The sequence below is a fragment of the Polypterus senegalus genome, chromosome 12, assembly GCF_016835505.1.
Source record: "Polypterus senegalus isolate Bchr_013 chromosome 12, ASM1683550v1, whole genome shotgun sequence".
NCBI classification, from domain to species: Eukaryota; Metazoa; Chordata; class Cladistia; order Polypteriformes; family Polypteridae; genus Polypterus; species Polypterus senegalus.
In genome coordinates, this window is record NC_053165.1 from 141,578,161 (window position 1) to 141,592,194 (window position 14,034).

The 14,034-nt window shown below is 39.4% G+C and overlaps 1 protein-coding gene across 1 annotated transcript in view; it reads right to left on the reverse strand.

Moving 5' to 3' along the window:
• Positions 1-322: 322 nt before the first annotated feature.
• The window catches only part of LOC120541064 (phospholipase A2 inhibitor and Ly6/PLAUR domain-containing protein-like), a 34,837-nt gene continuing 21,125 nt past the window's right edge, over positions 323-14,034 (reverse strand). Inside the window, exon 5 of the mRNA XM_039772338.1 lies at positions 323-734. Within this exon, the coding sequence (XP_039628272.1) occupies positions 499-734 (236 nt within the window). The 3' untranslated portion in view covers positions 323-498. The remainder of the gene's footprint in view (positions 735-14,034) is intronic.

Below are 14,034 nucleotides of genomic sequence, written 5' to 3' on the forward strand. Positions count from 1 at the left end.
ATAAGCTATTCCTCCAATACAGTATCCATTGGTGGTATCAACACAGTGCTACCATATGAGTACAGGGGTATTTAATATATCCCACTTTACATTCCTCATAGTCTTTTACATTCACAGATGTTGTGGATATAAGGTAGCTCAGTGCTCATCATTTAGGCAAGCCAAAGCTCAAGTCAGCGATGACAGCAGCATCTCATTAGTTTAACAACATATTCAGAAATAAATATATATAGTAAATTACAGTAACTAGGCAGAGGCCAAATCTTAACATTAATAATCAATAACAAAAGATGTATATCAATTTAATAAAAATCAGTAACCCTATCTAAAATACAAAGTATTATTTTAAAACATTATAAATTGTATGCTTAGATAAAGTTTAACAAAATTGACTTATGCGAAATTTTGCAATGGATTGAATATTTCAAAAGCAAGTACTCAGTAAAGATAACCACTTCTCTCTTGGAGTTGCATTTATGACAAAAGCTTTTTTGAACACTAAGAAATGAACTTGAGTACAACAATTGGGAGCAAAGCCAGAAGGATGTCCAGGGTGATGAGCCTGGCATGGTTGTGTGAAAATGTGCTATTTAAATAAACATTGTTGTGGTTACAGAAGTTTCCCTTACAGCAGGTTATTTGTCCAATTAGAAGAGTTATATGTGAAAACTGGGATCCACATGCATTGCTGGATGCACATCCTCTCATCGTCCATGTTAATCCATCCTCTACATCTAAAAAAAATGGTAATGGTAAAAAAAATGCATAAGTAAACATTATTTTGTGCTGTATAATGTTGTACATACTTGAAATAGTGTCTTCTGATCAGAAGGTGTTTTCATCATCAAACGGAATGGCTGCTGGATCGTGACCCAATATGTCTCAATTAATTAAAGATGCTAGATGAGTTTCCATGAAAATACTGTATATTTGGCTACAATTTTATCCAGGGATTTCAAAAATGAATTTGTAGCAATGCTACTATAAGTTAAAACTGCACCTCCCAGCAGTCCCTGTAGAGGTTCTGATTGGTCTTCTGTCTAGGTTGTAGGTACTGTTGTGGCCAAAGGTGGTCGTAATGGCTCTTAAAAGGAGGGCCAGTGTCCAAAGAAAAGAAGAGTTATTTTTTTGTAATCTGCATTCTCTGTACCTGTCTGTTTGCCTGCCTGCCTGCTTGCCTTCTGTTGGGTTAACCGTGCTTAGTCGTTGTGCCCTGGATTGTTTCGTTGTTGGGGTCTGGATTGTCTTCTGTCTGCCTGTGTGCTGAGGACTGATAGTGGATTCATTGCCTTCCCGCAAGAAAAGAAGCACTTCTGAACCATCCACCTGTCTTCACTATTTCAGGAACTACCGGTAGGACTGTCTTTTCATTCCCTTTCAACGTACAAATCTCTGGACTTACTATCTTCATCATTTCATTACATCCGGTGCTGTTTTCCATGGACTTTGCTGTGGGGGACTGTCTGTATTTGTATGTTTAATGTAATATCACCTTAGGAGTGCAGGGGTGGTATTGTTGTTGTCATTTATTTCATTTAATTTCATTATATTCTTTAATTGTTGTTTGATTCCAGTGTGCATTATTTTGTCTCTGTCTGTGAGTGTGTGTGGGTCGGACCAAGGCTGGGAGCATCCCTGGGACCTCCTCCATAAAAATAAATAAATCACCGTCTTCTTGATGGTGTGAATCTTAGTGGCACTGGACCGCTACAAATTTAATGATAATGAGCATTTAAGTCAAGATTATGAATGTCTCACATATCTAATTATAAATCTTGGGGTCAGACAGGATCTTATACTGGGGGGAAAAAAACAAACTTCTAGGCAGTGGTGTAAATCGCCATAAGAGAATCAGATTTTATAAGTCATATGTGGAAATTTACAAGGAATACGGCCTCCTGAAATTGGAAAAAAAAATATTCCAAAAATAAAATTTAAGAACTAAAGAAGTGACACTACATGACAAAGATAGGAGTAGGGATGGGAGATTTGACAGTGAGGATTTGAAGCTTGTATTGCTTTAATGAACCACACTGTGTCAAGTGTGCTACAGCTTGTCTCGAAGCTTTATTACCACATGATTGTTGATGTTCAAAGATGCAAATGTTAATGAAACTCCAAAAATGATCTGACTGTTCCTAAGTTGTGCACTATCCCACACCCCACATGCTATAAAAGGGGAGTGAAAATTGCTGTTTGTATTTACAGAGACGATGCTGTATTAAATATGGAGTACAGAACTGGAGAAAAGCGATTAATAGCATGGAAACTATTTGACACGTTATCTGAGAATAATTAAATACTATAGTGTAGTGGAACTTCTAACGTGTCATTCATACTGTAGGCTACTGCAGGTACATTCCCTAAACCAGTGATGGTGAACCTTTTGGTTTCAGCATGTCAAAAGTTCTGAAAAAGCCTAACTTGACTCTGTTGGCATTTCACCTACCCAAACAAAAGAGAAACAATTCTTTACATATTTACTTATTTAAAAAAAATACAGCTCAATCATATGTGGTGCTATGTATTATAAAAGTGACTTACAATAGAGAAAATGATATGTGCACTGGTAATTGGGCTTAAAATAGTTAATAGAAAATTACCCTACTTTTAATAGTAATTTTGAATTGGACTGAAAAAATATGGATTTTAATTATTTTAATTGTCCCAAACATGCTTAGCTTTAGGTGGATGACCTCTTCTGAAGTGCATGTGGTGTGGCTACTACCACACCTATTAGATTCATGCAAAAACAAAACATTGACTACTTCTACAATTTAAGTCATTATTAAGTGTGATCCCTTGACAGCTGGGACAGCTGGGTTATTGGTGTAATTTTGTTGATGGTTAAAACTTCAAACTACGTGGTGCGTAAGCACTACTAGCAAATGTTGTGTGGAAAGATTATCCTTATACTGTATGTTCACTCAAATAGTGTCACCATGTTTTGTTTTTTAAAAAAGATGGCAAAGTGGGTATGAAGGGCAATCAACACCCAGCACATTCCTCCAGAGTACTGATTAGTTTACACTGCCTATTAAACTTTTTAACAGCAGCAGTTTTGCTATTTCTCTTCCATAAAGGTAAAAAAGGGAAAAAAAGAAAACTATTACTAAAATTTAAATTTGAAGTTTTTTCCTTTTAATGAAATAAAATTCTTAGCATACGAGGAACTAATGAAAGCAGTTACACTTGTCAACATTGGATGAAGTCCTCTTTGGTTGAAAAAAAGTTTAACTTTAATGAAACATTTTGGGAAAAAGCACAATTAAACAACTAAAGCACTGTTATTTCTCATGGCCTTAACAATACACACATGCACAGAGTAACCCCTTTCTTCTACTAGACTTTCTGTTTACCTGTAACTATTATTTTTCCTTAACCATGCTAAAAACCACACACCCTCCTCTGAAGTACCCTCCATTTAACCTGGTCCCACAAATAGCCTGTCATTTTTACAAACGATCCGTCTCCCATAGAATCAGTTTTTTGTGTTTTGTAGAATGAACATGAGCTTCTCTCACTTTAATTTGCTACTGACACAAGGCGTACCAGCTCTGCAGATGATACATCTAGCTTTCCACTTATTTATTGTGGGTTTAAAACATGAAAATGTATTATTTAGCTAGGTTTTACATTTACAATTTTGTTCGTTCATCTCTTGTGCCTCCCTCTGGCTGTCAATTAAATCTAACTGTCATGAACGTTTCTCTTTAAATACACATTTCACTATTCCTGTAAATGCATGCTGTGTTGTAGCCACAGTTAATTTATAGTTTGTGCAAGTTAAAAAGTGCACGGAATGAACCAAAATACATATGCTGTTGTTTGTTTATATAGACTGGTTAATGAGAAAAACACATTCCTGGACAATTTTAAGAATTTCATAAATCCTAGTTGGAATAATAATAAAGATGACATGTCAGGGAAAAGAGCACGACTGGTCACACTACATCAAAGCAAAAAATTATCTGTTTCACTTGTTGGCTTTTGGCAGGTTTGCGGGGACTCTAAGCATTTGGAATGACTCAGCAAAACAGCTCGACAAAAAGTCTGCAGACCAGTCCAAATCCAAAAAAAGTTACTAATGACAAAATATTTGATCACTGTGGTGAAGCAAGTAAGGGGTCCATGGCAGTGGGTGAGTTTTAGGAATAAAAGCAGTGTGTTTAGGGCTCTGAGGGTGTAAGCGGCTGCGGAGCTGTGTGACAGCAGGGTGTAAAGTGTGGAGGCGAGCTGATTGTTTGCTACTCTGTGTGATCAGCTCAGCTTATCCACATCGGCTCTCCGGAAGTCATAATTAGGGTGTTGCATCTGTAGGATGATTTGGAAGGTGTAAGGATCAGAGAGCAGAGTGAGAGTGAGAGTGAGAGTGGAATGGAGGCTTAGCAGTCAGGAGTTTGCCTCATAGGAGTAAGTGGATGGAGTTCGCAGGGTAGGATCACACCTATTGAGCACCCAGAGAGCAGTGGCCAATGAGTACTGGAGATCATCCTGTGTTTGGAACGCCTCAGTGGTGACCTGCTGACGGTGACAGGGACGCAACCCAGTTTTTAAAAGACTGGGAGTGCTTTGTGGTGTCAGCTCTTGCCTGAACATACCGGTAGGGTGAGCTGGGGCTCAGAAGTTTCAGAGAAGTACCAAAATATGGAAGAGAGAAAAATCCAGATTTAATCAGTTTAAATTTTAACCAGTATTTGGATTATTTACTGTTGATTTAACCTCCACAAAAGACACTCTTTTTTTATGGAAGTATTATTTATTTATGCGGACTGCACTGCACTTTGTTCTGAACACTTTGTTGTGGAAATAAAAGCGTTCTTCACTTTTGCACCACTTGTTGCTTTGTTATGTGTTCTCAATGTCCACTCCATCTTGGTCTATGGCTATTGATGTCCCAAATCCAAGGAGTTACTGCCAGCTACGAACAACCCAGCCATCATAATCACAAAAGAGAAAACTGTCATTGCAGGGCTTCTGGAAGCAGAAAGGTGAGCCGTCAAAAGAAAGCCAAAACTCCTAAAAAGACTACTTAATGTTACCCTCTTTTTAACGAAATAACCTCTGGCTTTCAGGGGCCACAGCACAAGCTTTGGCGGTCCTTCTGCAGGGAATTCAGAGCAGATCAGGGTAACTTTCTCAAGCTTTTAAAGATACAAAATGCAAGCATGTCATGAAGCACCATATTTGTGCAAAAGTCAGTAACAAATGTATGTTTATGTTATCATGAAATGAGCAAATATCCTGTGGTGTCAGTGATACTTTGCCAATTATCATTCAGGATTTTGTTTTTCACATAGTCATTACTGACTGCATAATTGACACAGTAAAAACAGATCAATTCTTTGTGTCTTTAAATGTATGTTGTTAAAGTGTGAAAGTGTTAAATGTTTCATTAAGTTAGAGGAATGTATTCAAGGCAGTGCAGAAATATTCCTTTATTTGTAAATTAATATCATCTATGAAGTAGGACTTAATGTTGATAGCATACAAGAGCCAGCATGTGATGGAGCTATGTCAATGTCGGGACACTTGTCAAGCCTTCAACAATGAGTGACAGAAATCTGTAGTGCAAAGACCTTGTATGTACAGTACATTGCTGTGCCCATAATTGAAATCTTATCGTTCCTAAAGTGACATCATCATGCTCTACAGTGAAGTTGTTTTCTGGCACCCTGGAAAATCTGAATTGCATTTAAACCACTAACTTGCCCAAATACAACATTTTAGCAAGTGAACAGGAAAAATTGTCAAAGAGATTAATAAATATAAATACTCCGAGTGGTGCAGTGAGAGTAATATGGAAAAAGCTCCCATGGACAGTGCAGAGGCAGACTGCAGCTTTAACAGACTTAAAAAGATAAATTTGGTATTTTTCAAGTCAAAGTTATTTTTTCAGAATCAGGTTATATATTAATTTACCACACAAAATTGCATTTTAAAGTGAAGAGTTTTTTATATATTTTAAAAATATGTTGGCTGTTCATGTAGCTTACAATGCAGCGTAATGGTACACAAGTCCATAGGTGATTGAAAAAGCCCTGAAACTTATACAAATACATCAAATCTGCATAACTCATCTAGTAGACAATGACTAAGTTCATCATGATAAGGAAACGAAAATAACTAAGCACTGCCCAAATCAAGCAACTAACGAAACAGGCCATTGCCAAACTACCAGAAAAAACATCTGTCCTTAAAGCATCAGAGGGAACTGGCAAAATGCTATCAGTGTCATCAAGAGAGCAGATTACTGCACATCAAGTGAGTGGAGCATCACGGCAAGTGTGACAGAAAGGCTTCTTTTCCATGTCCTTTTTGCCATCTCTTCCCATTGCAGACAACCACAAGCTTATTTATAAAGGTGAGCTGAACAACCAGACAACCCCAGACCTAAGTAAAAATAAAGTAATGCTGTGTTTAAACAGAAATAAGTAAATTATAACATGGGGTCTCAAAATGTTTCATTGTTATATGCCACAGCAGTTTTGTTCCTAACTGAAATAAATTGGCCAGGCAGAGCGTGACTTTAATTTAAGCTCTAAACATTTCTTTGAATAGATTCTGACAACAGCAGATGAAAAAAGTATGAAGTACAAGAGAACACCCATCTAGCAGTTTTCTAGGGAACAAATGAGAAACAAAAAAATAACGGTTAAATGCAAGAAACTACCGAAGATTTCTTATGATCCTGTTACTGCGTGTCTTTATTTGTTCTGTTTAGGGTCTTTAATATGCAATTTCACTACAGTTACTTTAGGGATTAATAGTTATCATCCCATCTGAAGTGTCCGGATTTGAACTATTTAGTCTGTTAAATTATTACTGTCATTTCTGATGTTTATGATTGCTATTTCATTTCATAAATGGTGCAGTGTTGCCGACAGTAACTACGCCATTGTTGTAAAACACAGTATACCATCTTGCATTTGATATTTAAAATGAACAACTGCTTCAATCACACTGCAGCTGAATTCCTATGTTTTCTCTTGAATGTAACAGTTATCTTATTATTTATTAAACTATGATTAGCAAACAAATCATGTAATCAAAGCCATTCAGATAGTATTTACACTACTCTAGAAACAACTGTTTGTATTCAAACTATCCATAATGTTGTCACCAGCCCTATCTCCTGTTCTTTGGGCCTTTTGTTATTTATGTACAGAATACTGGTAGGGATAAATGCACTCCAACCAACAGGTCTGGGGCCTCATGTATAAACGGTGCATACGCAAAAAAAATTTGCGTACTCCCGTTGCGTGAACATTTCCATGGTACCTCATACCCTGGAGTACAAAAGTTCTGCGCCCGGTTTTGCAGACTGGCGGCACCCAGCGTCAAAGCAGTTCTACTGTTCCAGTGTGGTTACCCTTTCTTTTTTTGATCCACATTCCTAACGCAGCTTTATAAATACACTGAAATTAACTGCATATTGTTTATTAGTTTAATGCATCTGATTGTAATTAACCTGTAACAATAAAATGGTCCACAGAATGGCCAAACTATTCTAAATACCATAACTGCTTTAGCGTTGTTACTCTCGCTGCACCTCCTTCTTCTTCTTTCAGCTGCTCCCGTTAGGGGTTGCCACGACAGATCATCTTTTTCCTTATTACTCTCACTGCACCACTTGGAGTATTATTATCACTGTATCTGAGTGGGGAATCACAGCTCTACAGCAGCTGATCGAAAAGATAACTATAAGTATACAGCATCAAGCACATGCTGCCTCAGCCATGTTGTCTATCGAACTGCTCTCATATGTCAAACGCTTCAGAGCCTTTCCTCGCGGTTCAGAAAAAGTTTCATCCCAAGAACTCCAAATGTACTCAATCAGTCCATCAAGTGCTCCTTGTAGAACTGTTTGTACTTATAAGTATAATTACCCCACTGTAAACTTGCACTACAGTTATAATATTGCACAATCTGAGCCACTTTATAATGAGCTTATTTACATATGATGATGATATCATTTTTAAGATGAAATGCAGCAAAATATGTTTATTATATTATACAGATAAAATTTTAACTTCATTTAAATAATCTATACTAGCCAACCTGCGGCATACCATACGCCGCATAATCAGGCCAGTTTTTTAATGATTTTTAAGCAGAGGGAGAAAATTAACATTTGAAAAATCGGTAATGTAATAAATTAGCAAGAAAAGCAACATTGTAACAACGCACGGAACGAACCAGCACACAATCGTCCGTGACTGAAAACTAGCGCACCGTCCTCACGCCTTCTCCTGCCAGACGGAGGGATGGGGGTGGACGGCGCGGAGTGTGGAACGGGAGGAGTGTTGGCAGCTGTTCTATATACTGTATAATCCACCAAGATACCTGACCACGGTAGTAGCGAGGTGCGAGGGGGGTGTGTACAAAGGCTTGGGACGCAACCAGTGGGAGCGTATGAGTCGCACTTAGTGGGAATTCCACGGTTTGCAGCCCAAATGGGGTTCAACGGCAAACCCACGCCGGGTAGACACACTCTCAATGTCATGCATAACTATTTATTGAATGCTAAACACTTCTGGAAAGACACGGTTGTCTAAAACGGGTTGCTGTGAGAATACAACAGTAAGTGAATGAAAAGATGGAACTCTGGAGAGAGCAAAATACAACACAATAGTGAACCCGCGCCATAACAAACGCCGCATAATTATTTATTGATGGTTGAACACTTCTGGAAAGACAGAGTTGTCTAAAAAGGGAGGGTTTGAGGATACAACAGAAAGTGAATGAAAAGATTGAACTCTAGACTTTTCATTGCTCTGTGCAGTTTTGGCTGCCTTTCTCTATATAATCCAACCAAGACACCCGATCACGGTAGTAGTGAGGGGGTTGTGAACAAAGTGCAGGAGCATCTAAGAAGAAGCATGTTTGTCGCGGATGCGAATTGCTGCATGTAGCCTGTAAAACAGTTTGCTATGGTGCATGCGGGCGTGCGTCGTAACTGAAAACTCAGTTTTTAAAGACTGCCTACTTCAGTGTGTTTTAACCTCAGTTGTAAAGGAATGTTTTAAGGACCCCATGGGATACCCCTCAGTTTTGGTTGCTTTTCTATATATAATCCACCAAGATACCCGACCACGGTAGAAGGGGGGTGTGAACAAAGGGTAGGGACGTAATGAGTGGGAGCGTATCAGTCACATTTAGTGGGAATTCCACGGCTTGCAGCCCGAATGGGATTCAATGGCTTACTCACGCCAATCTGCGCTGGGTAGACACATGGTCAATGTCATGCATAATTATTTATTGAATGCTAAACACTTCTGGAAAGACACGGATGTCTAAAACAGGTTGGTGTGAGAATGCAACAACAAGTGAATGAAAAGATGGAACTCTGGAGAGAGAAAAATACAGTACAGCATAATAGTGAACCTGCGGCATAACAAACGCCGCGTGGCTCAGACGTGCATGTGGACTCTTACCACAGATGAAAGGGACTAACTGGGTGGTCGGTGAGTTTTAGCATCCGGGCAAATGGGCAGGCAGTGTGAATGCCTAGAGAGCGAGGGTAGATGCCGGCCGGTGAAAAAGGAGCGTTGGTGGGCAGGAAAACGTCTTCCGTGTTCCTGCAGGAGCATCTAAGAAGACGCATGTTTGTCACGGAAGCGAATAGCTGTATGTAGCGTGTAAAACAGTTTGCTATGGTGCACGCGGTCGTGCGTTGTAACCGAAAAGTTGGTTTTTAAAGACTGCTTACTTCATTGTGCTGTAAGCTCAGTTGTAAAGGATTGTTTTAAGGATCCCATGGGATAACCCTTGCAAACCGTTTTACACACTGCATATGGCGATTCACCTCCGCGAGAAACATGCCTCTATGAACAGTCAACTTAGCTCGGAGGTGCATGACATTAACTTGACCTGCACTGCATGTGGCCTCTACAACAGACAAATATAAATGACGCCATTTTTTCTGTGTCGTCGCGTTGTCTTTCTGAGAACTTTTATCTAAGCCCCACGATGGCTCCTAAACGTGAAGGTGAAACTCTTGGATATGATCAAAGATGGCAATACCCTACAAAAGCCTCCTCACGCATATGAAAAGACCGCGCCAGCAAATGCCTATCAAGATGTTCTTCAGCCGCACACCCAGACACCCACTCCCTACTCCTAGTACTTCTTCACTGAAGACAACAACGCACCTGCTGAAGATACTGCACCACCTGAAGACTCTCCTACTGAGGTCGTGCCTTCATAGGTTAGTGGTTGTGTGTAAGAACTGTGTGTGCATGTAATTAAATGTACAGTACAATAATCTACTATATAAAAGCGGTCAGGATTGTCCTTCCGTCCCGTGAGTGCAAAGCGTAATGGTATTCCGCTTATCACTGACTTACTATTTTTGTGGCTTGAGGTACGAAGTGACGTGATGTGAGCAGAGTTCTGGTGCTCTCATCGTTCTCTTGCTTTTGTGCGCGATGCGCTGGAAAAATAGACAAAATCATGTCTCTGGAAATAATTAATGTTGATGGAGTACAAATGCCTCACCGCGTAGTAAATATCAGGGGAGATGGTGCTTGCTTATTCCCATCTATAGCTTATTTAGTGCATAAAACTCTGTCTTTAGCGGTACAGATTCGGGCTGACATTGTATGACTTTGGACAGGCACTCGAGGGGATAAAAAAACATAGGTTTTCTGGAGATGTTATGAATGGGCACTTTGATGTTCTCATTCCGTACACTTACATGCCTGATGTACACATGGAGCGCGCACAAATTGAGGATAAAAGTCGGTCGCCTTAAAAGGCGGGTGAACCTAGTAATAATATGATATTTGTAACGTCTAATATGTCTTATGTTCTCTTATTTTGTCTAATATATTGGGTAATACAAGTGTAATGGTGACTAAAGGGTGTTATTTCATGTCTAGAGGGCTCTAATAATGTTAAAAAACGTATTTAGAAGGTCGTGAACAGGTTTTCTATAATCTAACTGCGAAAATATGCGATTTATAAATAAAGAATCCTACTTTGTGAAAATTCATTTATCATGGTAGAGTCTGGAACGGATTAACTGTGATAAACAAGGGTTCACTGTAGTAAGGACAGGAATTGGAAGTTAGTATGTTTGAAAGAGACAGTACTTCTGTAATAAAGTATTTCATCAAAGGTCGCACATGGCGCAGCAAGCGTCTTGTGTGAGACATGAACAATCACCATGTTCCCATATTTAATAACATGCTTTAACTCCTATCATCATGAAAATGATATCACGTATACATCTCAGTATTTTAATTATTCAGAGCGCTGTAATATTATGAATGTAATGGATTCTGTGTCCTGTCGAAGGAAGAGAAAACCCAGAAGCACATAGTGATTCACACACATACTGTAGAGCACATAGAAGAAATGCAAAACGAATCATTTAACGTGCTACTGTAGTTACGATGGGATTTGAGAAACTAGTAAATTAAATGATTTAAGATGAAGTTTATGATGTTCTACTTTAATGACAAAATAAACTACTTGATTAAAGTGGAAATGTAGAGATCAAAGTTGACATTTTGTGCTTTTTTTCCTCTGTGTGCCTTTTTTTTTTCTCTATACCCTAATAAGCTTTCATATGACACTCAGACGGTGGGCTATGATTCGCCTTTCACGGTGACTTTGATATGTGACAGTGTCTGAGAGGCGGAGTTCAGTCATCACGAGGACAGACTTAAATGCTGTCTTCCACTGAGCGAAGCACTATGGGTAGCAGGAAGAAAGTGAAAGCATGATTGTTTTTACTGTCTGTTTAAGTATTTGCACTTCACAAAGTTAGAGAGTTCCTTAGAAATAGTGTGAATCAGGTGAAGCAACAACACACACACCTTCACTGTCATATGTGCAGCTATATCTGCAAATTAAAAGTTTGGATTTGAAATCTACCTTTCAAGTGTTTTTATGGACACTCTACTGCGAATGCCAACTATTCCTGTACAACCAGAAGAAATCCTTTAGTTGTTTCTCTATTTCATTGTGGTCCTTCAAGCCGGATGTGGTGTTTACAGTAGCCCAGATGTTTCAGTTCCATACAAGCAGTGATTCAGGTCGCCCACAGAGGGTCACCCGTCGGCCTGCCTACTTAGAAGATTATGAAGTGTATAATCCTAGCCGAGAATCATACGCAGCACATAATATACAACATCAAGCAGGGATCAGGCCAATTGGTGTGGAGGGAATTGCCAAGATGACACCCCTCAATCAGCAGAGAGTTAGCTCATCCTATCATGGATATATTATTACCAGTCGAAATCCAGTTGGATCAATACCCTATGACTCACCAATTTCACAAGAAGAGCCTTGGTATACAACAGTTGATAGGATGAGTGGATCTGAACAAGGAGACATCCTTAGCCAAATAAGGGAAACTGATTACCTGCCAAGGAAGTTCTGACTGGCAGTATACGAACTTCAGAAGGTGAACCAACAATTGCGGCAGACACAACAAGCAATGAATAAGCAAATAGAAATATTGAGAGATGCCCAGGAGGAGATGAAGAGACTCACAATAGCTCCTAGACAGATGTTTCCTCAAATTCCAAGTCATCAGACTTTAGGTAATGCACCAGTGCCACGTCCACGTATTACCAACAGACAATTAACAGCTGCAGCATCTGAATCACTACCACAGACTACACTAGTCCCAATGCCACGCTGTCTTCTTGCCCATCTTCAAAATGAACAAATTGATGCCATGAATAAGGAGTATTTAGATGAAAGGCACAATAGTGAACCCTCACCTTCAGTCCAAAGCTATTTTAATCCTCCAACACTTCAGCGTTTCTACCAGGAAACGCAGGAACGTACAGGCATGCAAATTTCACCCTTTGCCAACTGGCAAGATGAATAGCAGCTGATGATCCCTAATTATTCAGCTCAAGTACATTCACAACATTGTACACCCTTAAGTCAAGCTGGCAATAAGCAAGAATTTAAGACAGAAATGCAGTATAGGGGGCCAAAACCAACTATTCCCGATTTTATCCATCGTGATCCAAGTGAGTTTGGTAGATTGAAATTAGCATTGGGCAATCTTCTCCCTAATGATGCAACTGAACTTTTCAAGTATCAAGTTCTAGTAGATCATTTGAAGCTGGAAGAGGCTCGTTTAGTGGCAGATGCTTACCTTCATTCATTAACCCCATATTTGGACACTATGGCTGCACTGGCTGAGAAGTTTGGAAGACCTCACCAACTAGCTCTTAAGAAGATAGCAACTGTAATGGATTTCCCTAATATCCAACCAGGTGATCCAGTAGGACTTGAACAGTTTGCACTTCATATCCAATCATTGGTTGGTTTACTTAAATCCCTAGGTCCAGAAGGTGAGGCTAAACTGTCCTGTGGCTCCCATGTAGCATGTCTTCTCACGAAGCTACCACCAGACATGAGGGAATCATTCCGTAGACAGCTGTTTCACAAGCCTGGTACCTCATACACCTTACTAGACCTTGCCAAGTGGCTTAAATTTGAATCCTGGTGCCAGGAAGGTGAAAGTCAACCCAGAATAAAGACTCTGCAATATCGGACAGCACAAAAGACTGAATGGTGTAAAGACCCAAAGAATAAACTCAGAACAACCACTGTCCTTCATGGTACTGAGCAATCACCAGGAACCCACAAACCAGAGTTACCGGCAAAACAAATGCCAATAGAGAAGCCTGACCAGAAACCAAAGTACTGCCCTTATTGTGAGTCCTCTGATCATTATCTGGGTCAGTGTCCAACTTTCCAGAAATTAAATAAATAACAAATGATACATTGGATTAGGACAAACTAGTGCTGTTGGAAATGTGGCAGATCTCATCAGACTGCACAGTGCACCCTAAAAAGATCTCACAATTTGTGCAAAGGAAATCACCTTAAAGTGCTTCATGAGGTTAACAGTAAACCATTAAAGGAAGAAGCATCTCCAGTACCAGTAAAGCCTACCTTGATCGTCCAGGCTCACCTGATTGAGTACTCTTCAAAGTAATCAGAGTTTTACTTCGACACAAGAATCAAACTTTAGACACCTTTGCAGTGCTTGACGACGGA